At 48.3% G+C, this 22098-nt stretch overlaps 1 protein-coding gene across 2 annotated transcripts in view; it reads right to left on the bottom strand.

Annotated features, from left to right (window-relative positions):
• Positions 1-22098, bottom strand: part of LRRC20 (leucine rich repeat containing 20) — an 85194-nt gene that overhangs the window by 42140 nt on the left and 20956 nt on the right. For both annotated transcript variants that reach the window (XM_025434571.3, XM_025434570.3), the window contains one exon: positions 5846-5995. In XM_025434571.3, coding sequence (XP_025290356.1) covers positions 5846-5870 — 25 coding nt within the window. In that variant the 5' untranslated portion in view covers positions 5871-5995. The remainder of the gene's footprint in view (positions 1-5845; positions 5996-22098) is intronic.

Genomic DNA, 22098 nt, shown 5'->3' on the forward strand with positions numbered 1-22098 from the left:
TCAAATTAGGATAACCATGGAGGGTTTATTTGCAATGAGCTGTTTACAAAGGTATAGGGAGCTGTGGGGGTACCTCAAGAGATCGTGTAGGAGCCCTAGGTTCAGAGCAGGGAGCTGTCACCACCCACAGGAACCCTGGGATGAGAGAGTCGTGTGGAGGCTGCCTAGAGGGAGGTGACCTCGGGACGAGGGGCACAGCCCTCGAGGTGGACCTCATGGGGAGGTGGCCAAGGGGGTATATTCACTGTGTCTCTTCTCTCTCTTCTCTAATCCCTATTGGCCGCATCCAGCCACAGCCAGGGGGCTAGAGTAGGATCAAGGGAAACATAAGGCAGCACGCCCCAGAACTGGTGTCTGTACCTTGCACAACAAACAGCCCAGCCTCCCATCTTGCAGGTCCTGGTACAGCCTGACCACAAGGCGGGCTGCTCCTCACCGTGCTGGGTCCCAGGCTCAGGGTAACATCAGGGCTTGATGACCTCCTAGGATAGACCAACAGCCTTAAAATGCTGGCCTTGGTGCTTCTACCTCTGCAATTCCATCCTACGGATGCTAAAACCCATAACACTTGGGATTCCTTTAATTCTCTGCTAGGGAGGGCTGACCTACTGCCCATAAGCGTGCACACAGAGGTCACTAAGAGCTTGGCATTTGGCCCACTGAGCTCGGCTCCCTAGAGGACAGGCATCCTTGAAGCCCAATGGCAAAAACTGATGCAAAAGGCCACAATCTGATCACTAACACGGTATCAGGTAGGAGCTCTTGATCGTCAGCAGCTGTGAATGACTCAGGAGAGACAGACCCTCCTGGCCCACACTGTTCCAGGGGTGGGCTGTGCAGAGGGAGCAGAGGATGTGCACCCAACAGAGTAGACATGCCTGATCCTAGACTAAAACCAAGACGCTAGCACGCAATTGACCACTGCAAGGCTTCAGTTCTGCCCTGCTTTCCCAGCACACCTCCAGATGCCCTCTTCTCTCTCTCTTCATCTATCAGCTAAAGTGCCATCAGCTAAAAAAAAAAAAAAAAAAAGGTAAGCCAGTGGGTCCGGGACAAAGCAGGAAGCAGAAGGAGACACACCCACCTCCGCCTTGTCTACCGCTGCTTTTGGGTCACTTGCCCGGGCTCCCTCCTGGTGGACTCTCTGAGGACCACTCATTCGCTCGGGCCAGTCGCTGACGTCACACCATATCCCCCTGCTTTCTAACAGTCTTGTAATGTTTTTATTTTTGTCTATTTCCCAAGCACACCCCCATCTTCCTGAAAGATGCCATGGCAGTTTCCCCTTTCTGACCCTTCTAGGCCGTTCTCCCTGGAGGTTCCTGACTCCCCAGTATTTTGGGCTGCATGATGTCCAATGCCCCAATTTCCTATATTGAAGCCCTAGCCCCCAGAACCTCACAGGGGTGGCTGCGTTTGGAGGTGAGGTCTTTAAAGAGGTGCTCAAGTTCAAGTGAGGCTGTCAGGGTGGCCCTAATCCAATCTGACCAGGGTCCTCCCAAGAAGAGGAAGTGAAGACATACAGAGACTGTGGGAACACACGTGCACGGGATGGCCACTCGAGGACACTGCGAGAAAGTGGCCACCCCCAAGCTGGAGAGAGAGGCCTGAGGAGAAACCAAGCCTGCTTCCACCCTGATGTCTGACTCCCAGGCTCTGGGACTATGGGCGACGAATGCCTGTTGTTGAGCTCCCTGGTACCCCTGGGTTGTGGTACTGTATTTGGCAGCCCTAGCGAACTGGTACACGCACCCACCCAGGGCAGACTCGACTTCCACATGCCCACCAGACTTTGAGCGAACAACTGCTGTGTCGCCCCTCCCGTGCGTTAAGGTGGGTGTCTGCTTGGACACCTGCCTCCCCTGAGAGACTGGAGACTCCTCAGAGACTGTGTCTAGGTCCTTGTTGTCCTACCTACCCTAAAGAGCCAGGACTAGGAGGGTTAACGGAGATGACACATGTCAGGCCCTCTGAGTGAAGCTTTGAGGGCTAAGTGCCCCACAAATTCGGACCCTCAGGTTATTACTCATCTGTCCATGCCCACAGCAGGGCCACAACAGGTGCTCCTGCGGAGCTGCTGAATTGAGTTGAAAGGCAGGCTGTGAGTGACTGAATAGACATGCAGACAATGGCCAGGCCAAATATAAAAACAGAACTCCGGCTCACAACCTGCAGCACCTTGCCCGGGGAACCAACCCATCAGCGGTGGGGACCGGCCAGGAAGCCAATCTGCTCTAGGCCACGCTTGCAGGGACCAGCCATCTCCACTGACAGTCCAGGAAGCCAAATGATGCTCCCGTAACAATCAGCCCAGGTAGCCAGGCCTTGATTGTCAACTGACAGTTTCTCTAATTTTTCTTCCAACTTCCAACTGTGGGTCACCTGGAAAAAGCTAAAATGCACCCTAACCAATCCCATAGGATACCTGCTGGGAGCTGGCCGGCATCAAGCTCCCCTTCCACCAAAGGCCTCCGATCTGGGGCACAGGCTTCCCTTTTATCCCCCACCTCTGCCTGCCTTTGAGTCTCTGCCAAATGCCTGTGACAGCTGCTGGCTCCTCCGCTAGAGCCAGTTCTGAATAAACAGCCTCTGCTTCTCATCTGCATGGTCTTTGTTGACTTCCACAGGTGTGTCTCACACACCTGGGGCCTGGCAGGCCCAAGACACAATCAATAAAAAGGGTTCAATGACTGGTATCAGGAGGAAGTGTGGAGATAGGGACATAGGAGAACAGAGGACAGGAGAGCCAGAGTCAGACAATGAAATCCACACCACAGGACACACCTGCCCTATGGACAGATCCCATTTGTGCCACAGGCTTTCTCAGGTTTTGTTTTTTTGTCTATAAAATAGGTGAAGGGTATAAAGGGATGGAATAATTTAAAGATGACCCAACTCTGCGGGGGCCATAAGCCCAGTAGAAGATAGTCCCCAGGGCACCCCCAGGACACAATGAGGCAGGTGGGAAGTAGGCAGAGGGCTTTCTCCCCAGCATCAAGGCAGTCCACCTCCTCGGCAAGAAGCAAGAAGAGGAAGCTGGCAAGCCAGCAAAGCCTATTTAAGCTTCTCCTTCGCACATAAAAGGAGAGAGTTTTTCTATTTGAAAGAGAAACCATAAATAAAGGCTGGGGCCCAGAGCCATCTCTTTGGGAGCCAGGTGCAGCTCTCAGCACTAGCGCCTCTCCGCCCCTAGTCACCAGCTCTTGGATCTGCTGCCGCCATCACCACATCTGCAAAGTCTAATTACCACGCACAGCACAGCTTTCCTTTTGTAATCCAGGCCAGTGCGGGGGAGTCAGGAGATGCCAGCTGCACGGAGGGAGTTCAAACTGCATCCTTCAATGGACTTCTGACCGGAAGGGTATTATGATAAAGACGTTTCCATAGCTAAGGCACACATGCCTGGGGGCTCCGGGCACATTTCTCTGGCATGTGTCACTGTGTCCCCTGGAGAAGGCCTCTTTATTCATCCCCCAAGGCAATGCCAAATGTCAAGTCCTTTGAAAGTCTTTGCTTCTGTGCCCACCCGCTGCCCAGGCCACTCGCAGGGAGCATGAAGCTTTCTTCCCAGCGGTCTCAGCATGTTGTCTACACCGGCATCATGGGACTTGGGGTTATTAACAACTCTGTTCTGCAACCCTGGGCTCCTTTAGGGAGAGACCTGGTCTACTGGTCTCTGTTCCCCAGCCTCTAAACACGGGTCTGGATTACAGCAGGGGCTCAAGGGAAAGCTAAATGAAGGGAACACAAATGAACGCTCTGCTTACCCAAAGGCAGCTCATTACCTGACTGCCCTTCCTAGGGGTCTGAGCTAACCCCCCACCACTATCCATTTTCCATCTTTCTGCCCTCCTCTGGGAAGCAAATATTTCTAGAGGGCCCTTGAGCTGACGCGAGTGGCCTGGAAAGGCAGCTCTGGCCTGCACGGTGGACGATGTAGGCGTGCTGCTCTGAGATGCCTGACGAGCCTCCTCTCCCCAACATTCCTTGTCCATCCATGAAAGGACATGACAGAGACAGCTCTAATATATTATGGGAGATTGATGGCCCATGGGCTAAATCTACTGTGCAAGTGTGTTTTATTAGGTTCCATGTTATATAAAAATTGGTAAGATCCACATAACCCCCACCCCCCCTCTAGTTTCTATCGAATAAAGCAGAACACTCTCAGGGCTCCTCTGGCAGAAGCTGAGCATGGCACGTTCTAGTTTGCCACAGTCCCCACCACTCTCATGCCCAGACGCTCATCACTGACATGCTAATCTCTTAGGTATTTGCATGTATAACCCCTAGGCCATGGCCTCGACCTCGGCACTTCAGGATGAATAGAACAGGCTTTCCAAGACATGCGCAAGGCCCAGGCCCATACTTAGACATTCTGACTCCACGGTCATGGGGTAGAGCCAAGGCAACTATGTTTGTAGAAAAGTTCCTCACATGATTCTAATTTCTGCCAGGGCTGAGAGCTGTGGTCCACAGGGCCTGCTGGCCATGAGGCCCCATCTCATCTGTGCAGAGCAGCAGCCACCAGAAAAGGAAGAATGGGTAAAGTTAACCTGGTCAAAAGTGTCCACGGGGCTTCCAGGAGCCAAGTGTTGCCCAGGATCCTCCACCTCCCAGAGGTTTAGGCACAGACGCAGTGAGTCCTGAGCGCATCTCAGAAACAACTACACAGATCAATCCATCCTCCTTGGCCCCTGTGCTTGCAGCTAGTCGGTGGCCTTTGCAGGCCCTGCCTGTAACTTGTACCTGAGCACTATACAAGCTGTTTCTTGTCCCTGGGCAGCTGCGTTTGTCAATTCATGCCTCCCTCGCCCCTCTGGGCTCTGCCTGAGGCCCTTGCCTCCTCTAGGAGGCCTCAGATCGGCTGGCCGAGTGAGGTCTGCTGGCTCATGTCTCTCCTGCTCCATCAGCATTTCATTTACTGGTTTCTCCAAGCAGGCCCTGAGACCCGTTCCATGCCTCTACCAAAGAGAATTCCAGAAGACAGGAATCACCTCCCCCATGCCCCCTGTGCCCTCCCCAATTCTCCTACCCTATGGCTCACTGAGCGGCAGTGGATTCTCGTGGAAGGATAGAGGGGCTGCTCTATGGAGCCGGGAGTGGGCACCGCAGCAGCCACCGCATCCTGCTTGCCCATCTGGAGGGGCCGTTTCAAGAGAATCCACAATGCCCACCTGCTGGCCTCCTGCCCATCTCCCTGCCAAGCACCCTTGTCCACTTGCTGTGTGTGTGCCCAGTATAGGATACACCAACATCCATCACTCCTGAACCAAGCCAGCAGCACAGGAAACCAGTGTTAGGGTGGCAGGGTAGGAAAGGGGCTTGCTCACGTCTACTGAGCAGTAACTATTTGGGATGCCTGGGTGGCTCAGCGGTTGAGCGTCTGCCTTCAGTTCAGGGCATGATCCCGGGGCCCTGGGATCCAGTTCCACATTGGGCTCCCTGCGGGGAGCCTGCTTCTCCCTCTGCCTGTGTCTCTGCCTGTCTCTCTCTCTGTCTGTCATGAACAAATAAATAAAATCTTTTTTTTAAAAAAGGTAACTACTTGTGGGGCTCAGGACCCCACACGATTTGCTGCTCTCTTCTAAACAAGACAATCACTCCTGGACCCACACCCTTGCCACGATGGATCTAATTCACAGCCAGCTAGAGGTAGGAGCATCACTTAGAGACTTCCCGGCTGTAGGGAGCACACAGGTCCAGCCATGAAGTCTCCCTCAGGAATGATTTCCTGAGTGTCGCCAACCAGATGCTGGCCCCGGCGGACACTATGTAGACCGGGCTGGGGCCTGAAGGACCAGGACTGGCCATGCCCTCCCGGCCTGCGCTGGTCGGGGCCTACCTCGGAGCTGACAAAATGTGGTCATAAACTTGCTGGTGAGGGACTTGAGCTCGTTGTTGGCCAGCGTGATGAGGTGGATCTGGTCAGTGACGTTCCGCAAGACCTTGTAGATGCCAATGGGGAAGGAAACCAGCTTGCACTCGGCCAGGTCTGCAACCAAAGAACAGAGAGCAGAGTTAGCCACAGTCACTTAGGGACTTACCCCAAACCACACAGTCCCCGACCCGGCTCTCTTCTCCACCCCTTTCTCTCTCACCCGTCTCCCCTGTGCCAGGCTCGAAACCCTGCCCTCCCTCTCCTGAGAGCCGTCATCACCATGGGTCACACTTGCCCCTCTCTCGTGCCCTGAACCTTTGGGTTTAGTGCAGCACCTCACTAGTAGCACAGCCTGTGAGCTGACGTGCAGAGGGAGCTGCTCTGCAGGCACAGGACTGACCGGCACTCACGGCAGCGTCCTGGGGCTCCTGCAGTAATCGCCCTCTGCAACAGCCAAAGGCTCAACGGTGAAGCCGTCTTAACACTGCTTTTTAAAAATTATGTATTTATTTATTTATTTTTTTTAACGCTGCTTTTTAACAGTTGACTCTGAAAACAGGCGATTCACATAGACTTTGTGGTCTGACCTCCTTCCCAGCCCTGTCACTTGAAGGCAAGCCTGTGCAAGAGGCAGCCGGGAGGCCGCCGTGGAGCACAGTCTGGCAGTTTCCCAAATGGTTAAGCCTGTTGTTACCACATGACCCAGCAATTTCACCCCTAGGTATACACCAGAGAAAACTGTCAACACGTGTCCACGCAGAAACACATCACACAGGACAATAGCTCCAAAGTGCAAACGACCCAGATGTCTATCCACAGACTGAGTGGAGAAGCAAAATGTGGTATCATTCATAAAAAAGGATGTTATTTGGCCATAAAAAGAAGCTAAGTACCAATACATGCTACAATGTGGATAAACCTTGAAAACAAGATGCTCAGTGATGGAAGTGACCCACAAACAACCACATATTTTATGAGATCATTTATATGAAATGTCCAGGCAAATGTATAGACACAGAAAGTAGAGTAGTGGTTGCCTAGAGCCAGGGGGGCTGGGGGTTGGCAACTAACAGGTGAGGCTCTAAAACCTGATTGTGATGATAGCTGCACAACTCTGGGAATCTACAAAAACCACTGAATTGTACACTTCAAGTGAACTGTATGATATTTGAATTCTATTTCTTTTTTATTTTATTTATTTTTATTTTTTAAAGGTTTTATTTATTTATTCATGATAGAGAGAGAGACAGAGAGACAGAGACACAGGCAGAGGACAAAGCAGGCTCCCCATGGGGAGCTGATGTGGGACTTGGTCCCAGGACCCTGGGATCACGACCTGAGCCAAAGGCAAATGCTCAACCACTGAACCACCTGGGTACTTGTTAATTCTATTCCAATAAAGCAATTTTTTTTCTGTACATATGGTAGCAGGGAGGCACTGAAAGCCTGGAAGCTCAGAAATTAGGCTCTCCAGCTGCTCTAAGACATTTAAATTCGCTGAGCCTCAGTTTCCTTATCTGCAAAACAGGGGTATTATTATCTACCTGAGCAGAGCTGTCATGGAAATTAAATATGAAAAGTACTAAATGTGCTAACAAAGTATCTGGCAGGTGCACAGGGGGGATGTTGTTTCTCTCTGTCTACTCCACTTTACCCTTCCCTTCCCACTCTACCCAAATTCTCTCTATGCCTCAAAGCAGCTCCCATTCCACCTGGTTGAAAATCTGCCTGGATCATCCCCGTTATTGGTGGTCACCCTCCAATCCCTGAACCCCAGGAGCACTAACCAATCAAACAACACTATCCCATCTCTCTACAAACTTTTCTTTTCCCCAAAGAGGTCGGACTCCCCTAAGTCCCTAAGCCTTTAAAGATTGCTCCAAAATAAATATGCAAAATTCAATTAATGTTCCTACATGCCAGTAATAATACATCATTTTTAAAGATCCAATTCTGAAAAGCAACAATAATGCAAAGTCCATCAAAATAATCATAATTGAAGCCCTTCTTTATCTGCCTCATAGAATTCCTACTCTTGCTCTAAGACCAGCTCAAATGTCACCTCCTCTAAAAGCCTCCTCTGACTGCTCTAAGTAGTTAGGTGCTCTGATTTCTGAGTCTCATACAGTACGAATGAGACTTCATCCAGCACTGTATTAACCTCTTTTTGTGTCTGGTTTCCCACTGGACTGGGAACACCTCCAGAGCACAGGGTCAGCAGAGCTCCAGCAGGCTCAGAGGGCAAGGCAGGGGTATGGAACCTCACAGAGCAGGTCTGAGAAAAGAAAGGGGACAGGTGGGGCTAGTACAGATGACTGAGGATCCACAGGTCTTGTGCAGGGCAACTTGTTAAGAAGTGTCTTTGGGTGCCTGGGTGGCTCTGTCCATTAAGCATCTGGCTCTTGATTTCAGCTTGGATCATGGTCTCGGGGTTGTGGGGCTGGGCTCTACATCAGGCTGTGTGCTCAGTGGGGAGTCCACTTGAGATTCTCTCCCTCCCTCTCCCCCTCTTCCCACTCACACATGTTCTCTCTCCCTCCCACCCTTCTCATATAAGTAAATACATCTTAAGAAAAAAAAGTATCTTTACTGCTTCCCCTGGTCCAGGGCTGTGCTAGGTGACTCTAGCCCTGCCACTGTCCCATGTCAGGCACTGGTTCTGTCAGCCAGTAGGGCTAGCAGAAGACAGCACGAGGTCCTGCCACGGAGGAATGACTCCAGAAGTCAGTCTTTTAGTAAAGGGAGATCAAGGATCTGGAAATGGACTAGCTAGCCCTGTAGGCTCAAAGTTTGGGGCAGGCTGGGGATTCTAGAAAAACAAACATGGGGTGCTGGGTGGCTCAGTTTGTTAAGCATCTGCCTTCAGCTAGGTCATGATCCTGGAGTCCTGGGATGGAGGCCCACATCGGGCTCCCTGCTCAGCAAGAAGCCTGCTTTCCCTCTCTCTCTGCTGTTTCCCCTGCTTGTGCTCCCTTGCTCTGTCAAATAAATAAATAAGATCTGAAAGAAAGAAAGAAAGAAAGAAAGAAAGAAAGAAAGAAAGAAAGAAAGAGAGAGAGAGAGAGAGAGAGAGAGAGAGAAAGAAAGAAAGAAAGAAAGAAAGAAAGAAAGAAAGAAAGAAAGAAAGAAAGAAAGAAAGAAAGAAAGAAAGAAGAAAAGAGCAAATGCTTTCAATTAGTCTCCTAGTGCTTTGTGCCAGATGGGCTAGGGCTAGAAAGGAATCTTTGTTGTGGTTGTAAATCATAATGGTCCTTTTGGGTAAAATTGGCAGATCTCATTCAAGGTAGAAGCAACATCAAGGAAAACATCAGAAGCTTTCCCTTTAAAGCAAAGAGCAAAATAAGGGTGCCTTCCATCACCAGTATCCCTGAATATGGTCTGGGAGGTTCTGGCCAAAGAAACAGAAAACGTAAACACTAGAAACAGACAGAATGATGATTAAGTGCACATGAAATGCCTGCATAACCTTGAAAAACCAAAGTAGTCATCTGACAAACTATGCAAATCAAAAAGGTCTCAGCAATGTGGCTAATCAAAATGCATACACAAAATTCAGTAATATTCCCAATGTCAGCAATAATATATAATTTTTAAAGATCCTATTTCAAACAGCAACAATAATATAAAACATATAATCAGAATGGAAATTGTGTCTGACCAATATTAAGTAGAAAAGTTCACAAAGCTGTCTTTGGAAGTAGAGAGTATTATGCTAAGCGATTTAAGTCAGAGAAAGACAAATATACGATTTTACTCATGTGTGGAATTTAAGAAGCAAGACAGAGGAGCATAGGGGAAGGAAGGGAAAAATAAAACAAGGCAAAATCAGAGAGAGGGACAAACCTTAAGAGATTCTTAATCATAGGAAACAAATTGAGAGTCACTGGAGGTGTGGAGGTGGGGGGACAGGGTAACTAGGTGATGTAATGAGCACTGGGTGTTATATGCAACTGGAGAATCACTAGACTCTACCCCTGAAACTAATAATACACTATATGTTAACTAAATTAAATTTCAAAAATATTTTTAAAATTAAGGAATGCAAAAAAAAAATAGATTTGTAAGTGAAGATATAGAACCTGCTCATTCATGATAAGTCAAAAGACTAAAATGATAGTGATTTTTTTCAGAAATTGGTTTATAGATTGTTTAATGTAATTCCTTACTTTTCATTCAGAAAGTTCTTTTTAACTTTAAAATCCAAAACTGGGCAGCCCCGGTGGCGCAGCGGTTTAGTGCCACCTGCAGCCCAGGGCGTGATCCTGGGGAGCCTGGATCAAGTCCCACATCGGGCTCTCTGTATGATGCCTGCTTCTCCCTCTGCCTGTGTCTCTGCCTCTCTCTCTCTCTGACTCTATGAATAAATAAATAAAATCTTTAAAAAAAAATCCAAAACTATTTTTTTTTTTAAATCTACAATAGTCACACACAGAGAGACAGAGAGGCAGAGACTCAGGCAGAGGGAGAAGCAGGCTCCATGCACCGGGAGCCTGACACGGGACTCGATCCCGGGACTCCAGGATCGCGCCCTGGGCCAAAGGCAGGCGCCAAACCGCTGTGCCACCCAGGGATCCCCCAAAACTATTTTTGAAATGGTTTTAAATTTCAGCTAGGGGATTACGTAAGCAAGGCTCCCTCAAAAGAGCAGAAGATAGGGTGATAACCAATATTCTAAGACTATAATAATTAGGGATCCCTGGGTGGCTCAGTGGTTTAGTGTCTGCCTTCGGCCCAGGGTGTGATCCTGGGGTCCCGGGATTGAGTTCCACATGGGGCTCCCTGCATGGAGCCTGCTCCTCCTCTGCCTGTGTCTCTGCCTGTGTCTCTGCCTGCCCCCTCTGTGTCTCTCATGAATGAATAAATAAAATCTTAAAAAAAAAAAAAGACTACAATAATTAAAACAGAGGACAACAGGAAAAATAGATTATAGAAAGAAAACAGTCTAGGAAATGTAGTTGATAAAGAACATATCATAATTTAATGAATGCCCAAAGAGGTCTCACAAATAAATTGGGGAAGGGAAGGATTAATAACTGATATCAGAATAGCCAATTAATTCTGGGAAAATAAGAGAGACTCTTAATTAACCTAAGAATCAAAGTAAACTTGGGACACTTGGGTGGCTCAGTCAGTTAAGTGTCCAACTCTTGATTTCGGTTCAGGCCATGATCTCAGGGTCGTTGAGACAGAGCCCCCACGTTCAGCTCCAGGCAGGGCAGGGGAACCTGCTTCAAGATTCTCTCTCTCCCTTTCCCTCTGCCCCTCCCCTTTCCTCTCTTAAAAAAAAAAAAAAAAGAAAAAAAAGAAAGTAAACTCTAGAGAGAATTACACTTGAAATATTTTTGAAATCAAACAACAAAAAAATCAGAAGCAGGGGCACCTGGGTGGCTCAGTTGGTTAAGTGTCTGCCATCGGCTTGGGTTGTGATCCCGGAGTCATGGGATCGAGCCCTGTGTCGGGCTCCCTGCTCAGTGGGGAGCCTTCTTCTTCCCGACCCTCTGCTGCTCCCCCTGCTTGTGCTCTCTCTTCTTTTCACTCACCCTCTCTCTCTCAAATAAATAAAATCTTTAAAAAAATCAGAAGTAAACAGAATTCAATATTTATACAACCTCTTAAGTGAAGATGACTTTCTAAACCTAGGAGCAATAAAAGAATCACAAAGAACAGATCAACAAACCTACCATATAAACCATATAGAACACCTGGATGTTTTTAAAAAAATAGGGCTATAGATTGTGAAAAGGGTCTATAAATAGGATGATAAGTTATCTTTAGGGGAGCCTGACTAACTTAGTTGGTGGAGCACGCAACTCTTCTTGATCATCACAGGGTCATGAGTTCGAGACCATGTTGGGTATAAAGATTACTTAACTAAAAAACTTTAAAAAAAATTATCTTTGGGGTGCCTGGATGGCTCAGTTGGTTAAGCCTCTGATTCTTGAGTTTGGCTCAGGTTGTGATCTCAGAGTCATGAGATCAAGCCCCCACTGGGTTCTGTGTTCAGTATGGAGTCCGCTTAAGATTCTCTCTCCCTCTCCCTCTGCCCCTCCTGCTCATGCTCACTCTTTCTCTTACATAAATAAGATCTTTTTAAAAAGCTATCCTTATTTATTTAGCAGTCTCAATATAATTCAAATAAAAAAATTAAGACCACCAGTGGAGAGACGAGAAAAGAACATAAAGATGTTCACAAGGGGGAAAACTAGTAAACAAATAAACATGGTTCCTGAAATGTACTGCCAAACTGCTTTCCAGAGAATTTATGTCACTTACCATACATTTTGCCCAGTAAGTAACAGGATCATTAAAAAAAAAGATCTTTGCTAATATGATCAGGGGAAATGGCATTCCTTGCTTTTAATCCGCAAGCCTTTCAATAATGAGATGGATTATCATTCATGGGTAATCAACCATTTTTATTTCCCTGGTGGCAAATCCTGTTCACATCTCTGGCCGTTCTTCTATTTGGAGTTCTGGCATTTCTCTCCACCCCTCCCAATGTTGGTAGACCTTCGTAAATAGTATTATCGACCTACGTCCATTGTTTCTCTTGTTTAATAATGCAAGTTATAGCATTTTTTAAAGCACAATTAATAAAAAGTATATGCACTCTGTAATACTGTAAAACTAGGTTATAAAGTGCATATGCCTGGGAAAGAAGATCAAAAGGAAAATAAGCACATTGAATAGTTATTACAAAGGATTTGAGAATTTAGTACTACTTATGGTTCTGATGTTTATTTTATATAAAATAGGCAAAGTACCACAGCATATTTAAACAAAAATATTTCTGAGGCATATATGGTGATACTTTACTTTTAAAATAGAAAAATTAGGGAACCCCAGGTAGCTCAGTGGTTTAGCGCCACCTTTGGCCCAGGGTGTGGTCCTGGAGACCTGGGATCGAGTCCCACGTCGGGCTCCTTGCATGGAGCCTGCTTCTCCCTCTGCCTATGTCTCTGCCTTTCTCTCTCTCTCTCTGTGTCTCTCATGAATAAATAAATACAATCTTAAAAAAAATAAAATAAAATAGAAAAATTAATTTATCACAGAAACAGCTTTTTTTTAAGATTTATTTATTTATTCATGAGAGACACAGAGACAAAGAGAGGCAGAGACACAGGCAGAGGGAGAAGCAGGACCCCCGCAGAGAGCCTGATGTGGGACTCGATCCCGTATCCTGCGATCACGACCCAAGCCAAAGGCAGGTGCCCAACCCCTGAGCCACCCAGGCATCCCCCAAAACAGCTTTTATTGGAAAAAATAAATCTGGCAGATTCAAGTATAAACTGAGGGCAGCCAGCTCTTCGTCAATAAGAGAAACAAACAAACAAACAAGAGCCATAAAAGAAAGAAACCCTGGTGTACTCGGGTGGAGCAAAAGCTAGGAGATGGACCTTTCAGGACTCAAGCACCAAGAATCAATCGTGCAATGCACCCACATTCCTCATGGTGGGGAGAGAAAGTGCTCACAATAGAGGCAGAAGAGACATAAAGCCATAAAGCCATTCCAGTTCTTTCCAAGGGTCCTCAAAGCAGCTGTCTTCCCAGAGTACATCAGCCCAGACACTCCCAGCCCACAACCTCTGTCCTGCCACCTGGGCCACCCACACACCATCCCAACTGTACACTCTCCCCTTTCCCAGTCTCCCATTCAAGCAACACAGGCCGAAGTCCCAGAAGCACGTGCACCGCCCCCGCCCCAACATCTGAAGGGTGCTGAAGGCTTGGAATGTATTCATGCCTGCTGCTCTCCTTCATTCTCCATAATAGCCCTACTGTGTGCCACGCAATGTTCCCCGCTGTGCCTAGCGACTTCCCTAGCATTGTTGTTGTTGTTGTTCTTAGCAATGCCATCTGTTCCACCTATCTTTTGACCCCAGAACGACCTCTTAAAGCCTGGTGTGCGTGTGGGAGGGGTAGAGCCCAAAGCTCCCGCCCAGCACAATCTGGCTGCCACTGATGGTAAAGGCCTCTGCTGGGATGCAAGGCAAACGACCAGGCCTCATCACCAGCCACTAACACTGCACAGGGACTCTAATCCCTGCTGAGAGGACAGGTCCATGATCTCCAAAATAGTTTTCCATGGTCCCTGGAACAAGAATATGGAGATCCAGGTACCCAGACATGTGGGAACAGATCTCAGCCCTGTCCCATCTTCTCCCAGCCTGTGCCCTAGGAACAATGTAGCTCACATTCATTCCTTGTGGGATGGGGGTAAAAATAACCATAAATAATACCACTTCCTATTTCACATGTGCTAGGTTGTAAGAGCTATCCTCTCTGTACACATGAGGAAACTGCAATGCAGTGACTTGCCCAAGGTCATACAGCTAAAAGTAGGGGAGTTAAGATTGAGATGGTTAAGCTGTTCAGGAAGCCATGGGTCCTAACCATTGTACTATCCTCCCCCCTTGAGTTAAGAAGTACCTAGATGCCTGTCTCTAGGCCAAGCCAGAGAAAGGGGAGTCTGCAGAACATCTCAAAGGGAAACCAGGGCCGTGGCTAAAAAATCCTTTTTACTAGGCCTTTCTATCTAGTTCAGAGCATGTGATTCTGGGGAAGAGGCCTTTTGTTCTCAGGAAATTCTTCTCAGATCTAATACAGAGGATGGGCACCATTTATACCTGCTACACCTGTCTACAGTAGAGAAAAGCCTCCTACACTGAGCTAAGATCGATGCTGGGCCCTGGGGCTTACAGGAGCACTATTTATGGCTAGGAGACAGGTCTCACTGGTGGAGGGTGTATCCCACCCAGGTAAGAGAAGCCCCAGACTGGAGACAGGTGAGTCCTCCTCAAGGAGCCAGGGGATGTCTTCAAGAAAAGGATCCCATTCTCTACGCAATAGTTGATAGTACAGAGAATCATTCAGCCAGCCATACAGGAAGGGCTCCCACCCAAGGAGGTGAGGGCCACATTGTGGGGGATGATCTAGGAGTCACCACCCAGAGGATTCACAAACCACATGGAGGCCAGGCGACCTCAAAGTTCTCCCTCAACTCAACCAAACATAGCTAACATCACTGAGTATTCGGTATGGGCCGGGCATGGTAATAGGCACTTTTTATATAGTAACTCATTAAATTCCCATAGCAACCACGAGTTACCCTCACAGGTACAAAGTGAGGCCTGCATTGATAGGTAAACTGTCCAAGGTCATATTGGCAAGATGATAAAGGGCAAAGAATCTGAATGCAAAGATCCCACTAGAGTGACCAACCTGTGCTGGTTGGCTCAGAACGTTCCCCATTTTGGCACTGCAAGTCCTGGGGGACCGCTCCTCAGTCCCGGGAAATTCCGGAGACTTAGTCCTCCTTGATTCGGGCTAGATGCTGATGAGTGAGAGGTTATACTAGAGGTTATACTAGAGTAGGGGGAGAGAGGGAAGGGAAACCCAGATGCAGGCCATGGCACAAGCAAAGGCCCTGGAGACCTTCATTCCTGCCAGGAGCTACAATTTCCTAGAGCCCGGCCCTCACTCAGCAAGTCCTCACGAGGGAGGGTCTGGCATGGGACCATTTCATGCTACGGGGTGGTGCATGCAGGCCCAGAGACCCCAAGTGGGGCTCGGGGGTACTAGCACCAGGAGACATCTGGACAGCATCTGGACAGCAGTGGGACACCAGCATGCCTTTCCCCAGTGTCCTCCCCCCACAGAGGCAGAGACCTGAGCTGCAGCAGAGAACAGAGAAGCCTGCAGGAAGGCTTGGTAATAAACACGAGGCAAAATAATTCTCATCATTGTAACTATTATTGCAAGAAGGCCAAACTGCTCCTCCCTAAAATTCTAATTAGGACAGTACCTTTTGTTAATAAAGCAGCTTTTATGCACAATGCACAGGTCTTTCATTAAAGGTCATCTTGTTAATTCTAGTAAATGCCTAATGAAAAGTAGCTGGTGGGCAGCTCCAGGGCAAAACAAGCAAAATCCAAGTAAACCAAATGTACTGAGGGGAGTCAGGAGGGCTGGGTCAAACTCGTGTGTTTCGGAGAAACACAGAATTGTGCCCCCTGCTCGGTCCCTGCTGAGAGCTGGGCCTGGTGGTGATGGGGCCCTATTGGGGGGAGGCAGAGAGGGTGGCACAGCCCTGGCCGACCCAGTTCCAGGCCAAAAGGAGACAGTGTTAGGGACTCCGCTGGCATGCACACTGGCTCTGTGGCCTGGCCAAGAAGCAGGACTCCCAAGGCTGCAGGAGTGTGACCTGATCCTGCCCAGAATGTCTTGTTTCCAAATAACCTTTTTTGACCCACAGAATCTCAGAGTTAGAAGGAGAATGGAGGTCATTTGGTCCATGTTTTCCAAACTTCCCAGTAAGAATCATGTGAAGAGGCAAATCCTAGATCCCTTACCCCTGAAATTCTGCTTCAGTGTCTGCCATGACCATTGGAATGTTTTTAATAAATATTCCCAGGTGATTCTTAGCAATAAGCGAACTTGGGAAATACTAAGTAATGTAGCCTCTAATCTCAGACCCGAAATTCTCTTAATATCTCCACCAGAGGGCATAAAGTTCTCGAGTACCTCTGGTGATGGGGAGCTCACCCTCCCTTCTACAGAATGGTTTTAACTGTTAGAGACTTCTTTCATGAACTACGTGATAACTGCTACTCTACCCTCTTGGATCACACAGTATATCTGCCCTGGCATGGCAATCTTTTACATCAATGAGGATAAGGGACATTATAAGGTTTTCTCTGGACAAAAACATCCCAGGAACCTTGAAGCCCCACGGTTTTAGATGCTCCCTCTAGGGAGCCAGGACTAGCTCAACTCAGATCCTGCCTCAGCCAGAACTTACGGTCATTCAGGCTTTCAGTCTACAACACAGAGCCGCAGCCACTATTCACGGATGCCAGCTGTGTGCAGGAAACTGTGTTTGGGGCCTCAGACTTACAATTTCCCCTATTCTTCACAACCACCCCGTAAGGTCAGTTCTCTGCTTGCCTCACTTAACAAAGGAGGAATCTGAGTCACAGAGAAGTTAAAGGACTGGACTGCACAAGATCACGTGACTTATCCAAGGTCACCCTGTTAATGAAATAATAATTAACATTTATGAAGGGCTCCCCGTGTGCAAGTCACTGATCTTGGCATGGTCCCATTAACCCTTAGTCCTCCCCACAGCTCCATGGATGAATACTATTATCACCGTCCCCGTTGTTAGAGGAAGAATCCGAGGCACGAAGCCACCGGCCTTGGTTACTAAGTGGCAGAGCTGGCCTTCAGTGCATGCCCCTGATCACTATGCACACTGCCTGCCTAAAATGGACAACTCACTCAGCACAGACATCTGCTCTGCAATACAACAGGAGACTGTTTTCCAACGAGCAGACCAATCTCCCAAGGTGTGATGGATTCCCAGGGACACTGGTCTATTAATAGCAGCTGCCACGGAGCTATTAGAGAGTAAAGAGACTTAGAATTGAAAGAGCTGGTGAAAGAATTATCTGGCATCAGGAGCCTGGGATGTGTCACTTACCGCCGTGGGACCTCAGGCAGGCGGCTGTGGCCCTTACTGCTCTGGTTTGCATCTTGGTCAAATGCCAGGGTTGGAACTTCTGGTCCCTGAGATGCCTCCTGACTGCCACTGTGGACTCTAGCTGGTGGTTTTCAGACTTGGCCACACTGGAATCACCTGGAGAGCTTTACAGACTCTTGATCGTCGAGTCTTACTCCCAGAGACTCTGACTTAATTAGTGGGAGCTGAAGCTTGGAAATCAGGGGGTTCCAAAGCTCTCTGGGTAATTCTACTCTGAAGCCACAGTGGGGAACTCTGCACTGTACTATTGCTTCTCAAACCACACCATGAACACAGACGACTGGGGATCCTGCTAGGCAAGGCTTCTGGGGTGGGGCCTGAGATTCTGCATTTCTCCCAGGCAGGTCCCAGGACCATGCTCAGTAGTAAGGGCCAGGCTCACACAGTGGTTCTCAAAGTGGGAACCCTGGACCTACAGCATGGCATCAGTAACACCCCAGACCTTGCTAAAAATGCACATTGTCAGGCCCCACCCAGACCTGTAGAATCAGAAGCTCTGGGATCAGGTCCCACCCATCTGTGTTTTAACAAGCCCTCTACCTCTGGTGTGCAGCCATGTTCTAAAGTCACTGGCACAGGGCCTCCCATCAGCTGTGGCTACTTGGCCTTGAGGACAATAATGGTGGCAGTAATGACAGTAATGCACATTTACTAAGGGCTGGCTGGTCCAGGCCTGTGCAGGGGGCTTAGGTTTGCCTTGCCCACCTCTTGTTTCCCCTCAGAACAGGCTATTTCAAAACAGAGCCACTGTCTGGTGGCACAAACCATTCTTCTCACTGGCCTGGTTTGTGTTTCCAGCTCTGGAAGGGGCACAGGCGACCCTCGATGTGGAAGCAGCAGTGGGCGAGGCTCTGGAGATCCCCGTTCTCATCCTGGCCCCTGTTCTAACAGCCATGGGGTCTCAGGACCTGGTCTCTCCTCTTCTGTAAAATGAGGGCTGGAACCATGGGGATTTGGGGTGTCTCAACCAGGCTGGACATTCTGTGAATCCATGATTTTCTAGACAAAGGCTCTTTGGCCAATGCTCCCATCAAAGAGGAGAGGCTGCAAGTTGCAGTCAAATGCTTCTAAGCTGTCTGCCTCAGAACATGCTAGAATGCGGACTATCATGGGGAGATCAGAAGCTTCTTGAAGTTGGCTACCGATGCTCACGAGTATAGAGCTGGGATTAGAACCCAGAGTAACCCAAATCCACAGCCCATGATCTTTCTGTGACACAGTCTACACTACGCTATGCTCACTCTTCTTACCATGGTCAGAGACAGTCCTAAAAACAAAAAGTATTAATAGCTTCTTACCCTTACGTGGTCCTTCCTCTGTACCATATGTATCCATGCACCTGACACACTTTGTCTAATTTGCCAATCCATGAAATAGGTGTTATTATGTTCGTCCCCATTTTACCACCGTGGAACCTAGGCACAGAGTGTAAATAGAAGAGCTGTGACCCAAACCCAGCTCCCCTATCCTGTGGGATTGTGTGAGGGCTTTGGAACAGAAGTCCTGTGAGGCATGGGGCTCCCATTCAGGAGGCTGATGGAGAGAAAAGAGATTTTTCTGGAACGTGAAAATGAAAACTTAGGCTGGTGCCTGCACCCCTTCCAGAAGATCAAATTCCCAGCACCTCCAGGTATGGCACCCTGGAACAAGAGGCAACCCCGTAGATAGCCGGGCCTCTCTGACTTGGCTGCCCATCTCTGAAATGCCACCTGGTCTCCAAAGCTGCGAGGTGCGGGACACCCAGAGCAAGCAAAACACACCAGTCATCAAGGACTAGCACCAATGCACCACTGTGCACAATTCGCCAGGATTTTAGCAGAGTTACTTGTGCACAGTGTTTACTGAGCTAACTAGCTCTAGAAGACTGAAGACAAAAAAGTGGCCTGGCACTACTTCCTCTTCACAAATCTCCTTCCCCACAGACGACTGCTTCCAGGTCTTTTCAGGGATTTTTCCGGTGTTCAAATTCCCATCTCTAGAGCAGAGTTCCCTAGTCGGTCCAGGTGTCATGCCACCTGGAGAGAAAAGGTCACAGGAGGAGGAACTCACCAAGGACCGCAGAAGTCCAGAAAAGTTCCACCACAATGGCATTTATACTGGGGCCCGGCCAGTAGTTAGGGAAGAGGAGAAAGGCATTTGAGGAGAAGGGGGAAATGGGTAGGGTGCCTTCTGGGAATGTGGGGAGACCATTTAACTTGAATGTGGCTGTGGGTCTGGGAGAGTTGTTTCTTTCACCTCCTACTTTATGGATCTCTGTATTGTCTAATATTTTTATAACAAGCACTCATTGTTTCTTACTAATAACCTCGATTTCAAGAGAGTGACATCCTTACCATCCAGCTACCTACCCATAAGAATGTCTTCCCTCAAGTGCTAAGAATGCTGGGCCAGTGGAGATCATCTTGATGGGGACAAAGGGATGGGCTACAAACCCATCAGGATCAAGCTCAGAGGAGCTAACCGCAGAACTGAGCCGAAATCCTGTGATAGATCCCACACACACATGAATCCAGACGTGCTTCCTCACGGACTTTTTTTTTTTTTTTTTTTTAAAGATTTTATTTATTTATTCATGATAGTCACAGAGAGAGAGAGAGAGAGAGGCAGAGACACAGGCAGAGGGAGAAGCAGGCTCCATGCACCGGGAGCCCGATGTGGGATTCGATCCCGGGTCTCCGGGATCGGCCCTGGGCCAAAGGCAGGCGCCAAACCGCTGCGCCACCCAGGGATCCCTTCCTCACGGACTATTGCAGGAGTCCCAGCCTCTCCGGGAAATGACACGACTGCAGGGTGTCTGCCTTAGAGAACAAAGCTGAACTCTGGTCCCCCAGCCAGTGGCCATCACACCCAAAGGTCAGAACATGCTCTAACCACATGAGAGCCAGAGGCCTAAAAAGGAAGAGGTGGCCTGCAGTGGGGCCTGCGAGCTCGTTCTTCCTCAGGATCCAAACTGAGCCTTTCCTTGTGCCAGGGCCTTCCTGCTACGTGATCTGAAGCAAGTTACTTGATCCCAGCCTTGGTTTCCCCTTTGATAAAATGAGAACAAGAATTCAGGTAAAAACCTACAGGTGCATGTTCATAGCAGCACTATTCACAATAGTCAGAAAGTAGAAATAGCTCAAATGCCTATCAGTGGAGGGAGAGACAAACAAAATGTGCTATCTCCATACAATGGAACACTATGTGGTTGTGAAAAGACAAGAAGTACTGATACAACATGGATGAACCTGAAAGAAGCCAGTCACAAAGACCACATAGTATATAATTCCATGATATAAGATGTCTAGAATATGCAAATCTGTAGAGACAGAAAGGAGACTGCCAGGGGCTCAGGGAGATGGGAAAAATAGGGAATGACTGCTTAAACGGTACAGGGTTTCTTTTGGGGATGATGAAATAGTTTTGTTTTTTTTTAAGACTTAATTATTTGAGATAGAATGCAGAAGTGAGCATGAGTGTAGCGGGGGCGGGGGGGGTGCAGGCAGAGGGAGAGAGAGAAGCAGACTCCCTGCTGAGCAGGGAGCCTGACACCGGGCTCGATTCCAGAACCCTGGGATCATGACCTGAGCCAAAGGCAGATGCTTAATTGCCTGGGCCACCAAGGTGCCCGAAAATGTTCTTAAATGGATTGCGGTAATGGCTACACAACCCCGTGGATTTGGTGAAAAACCACAGAACACTGCAGCTTAAAATGGAGAATTTTACAGATATGAATTAGTCCTTAATTTAAAAGAAAATGGGAATAAGATGATCCAATTAATTGTTCTGAGCATGAAATAAACTGTCCTCGAGGAGCTCCGCGCAAGAGGTGGCAGACGGTGTCACTCAGGGAAGAGGAGGTGCTGCTTCGGGGATGTAGACATTGTTTCTAGGTGAGAATTCATTACAAGGATGAGCTCCAGCTCCGTGGCTGGCTGAAGGAGGAAGACGACCCCTGGCACTCACCCACTTTAAGAGCCTCACAGCAAGGAGACAAGTGTGCATGGTATTGTGGGGTCTGGGACTTGCCAAAACAATCTTGATGTCCTCCTAGCAAGCGAGCTATTTGACAAAAACCTATTTAATTAAAATCAAAAGTAAATAAATCCCACGCAGAATTCAACCAAATGACACATAGTTCCCATTTGAGATATTAAATTATTTTAATTTGATAGATGACTCATTGCTAACACATTGGGACAAAAGGGAATAGACGTAGCAGCCATAAAGATGCCAACAGTGTGGCCACCAACACCTCAGAGGCAACCAACGCTGGTCCAGGAGGAGGCCACAGGCTGAGCCAGACCCGGAGAAGGCAAGACAGGCCCTGAGGTCTTCTACAAAGATAAGCACACCGATGGAGCATCTTCCCTAGATAATCCTGAGGACATCCTCTAAGGAAGGGCATTATATTATCAGTCTCCTTTTGCAGATAAGAAAACTAAGGCTCAGAGAGGTTAAAAATTTGTTCGAGGTCACACAGTAAGTAAAGACGGGGGTGGAGCCTGACTTCCTCTGAGGATGCTGCCCTGCACAGTGAGTCTGGAGACCTGGATTCTGAAATGCTGTTGCCCCTAACTCATGGGCAGGTCACTCTTGAACCTTAGGCTCCTCATGTGTCAAATACAAAAAAATGAACTTGGCCCATCTCTCTTCAAGTGTGGAATACACACACTGGTGACTATGGACCAGACTT

The sequence above is a fragment of the Canis lupus genome, chromosome 4 (assembly GCF_003254725.2).
Source record: "Canis lupus dingo isolate Sandy chromosome 4, ASM325472v2, whole genome shotgun sequence".
Taxonomy (NCBI): Eukaryota; Metazoa; Chordata; class Mammalia; order Carnivora; family Canidae; genus Canis; species Canis lupus.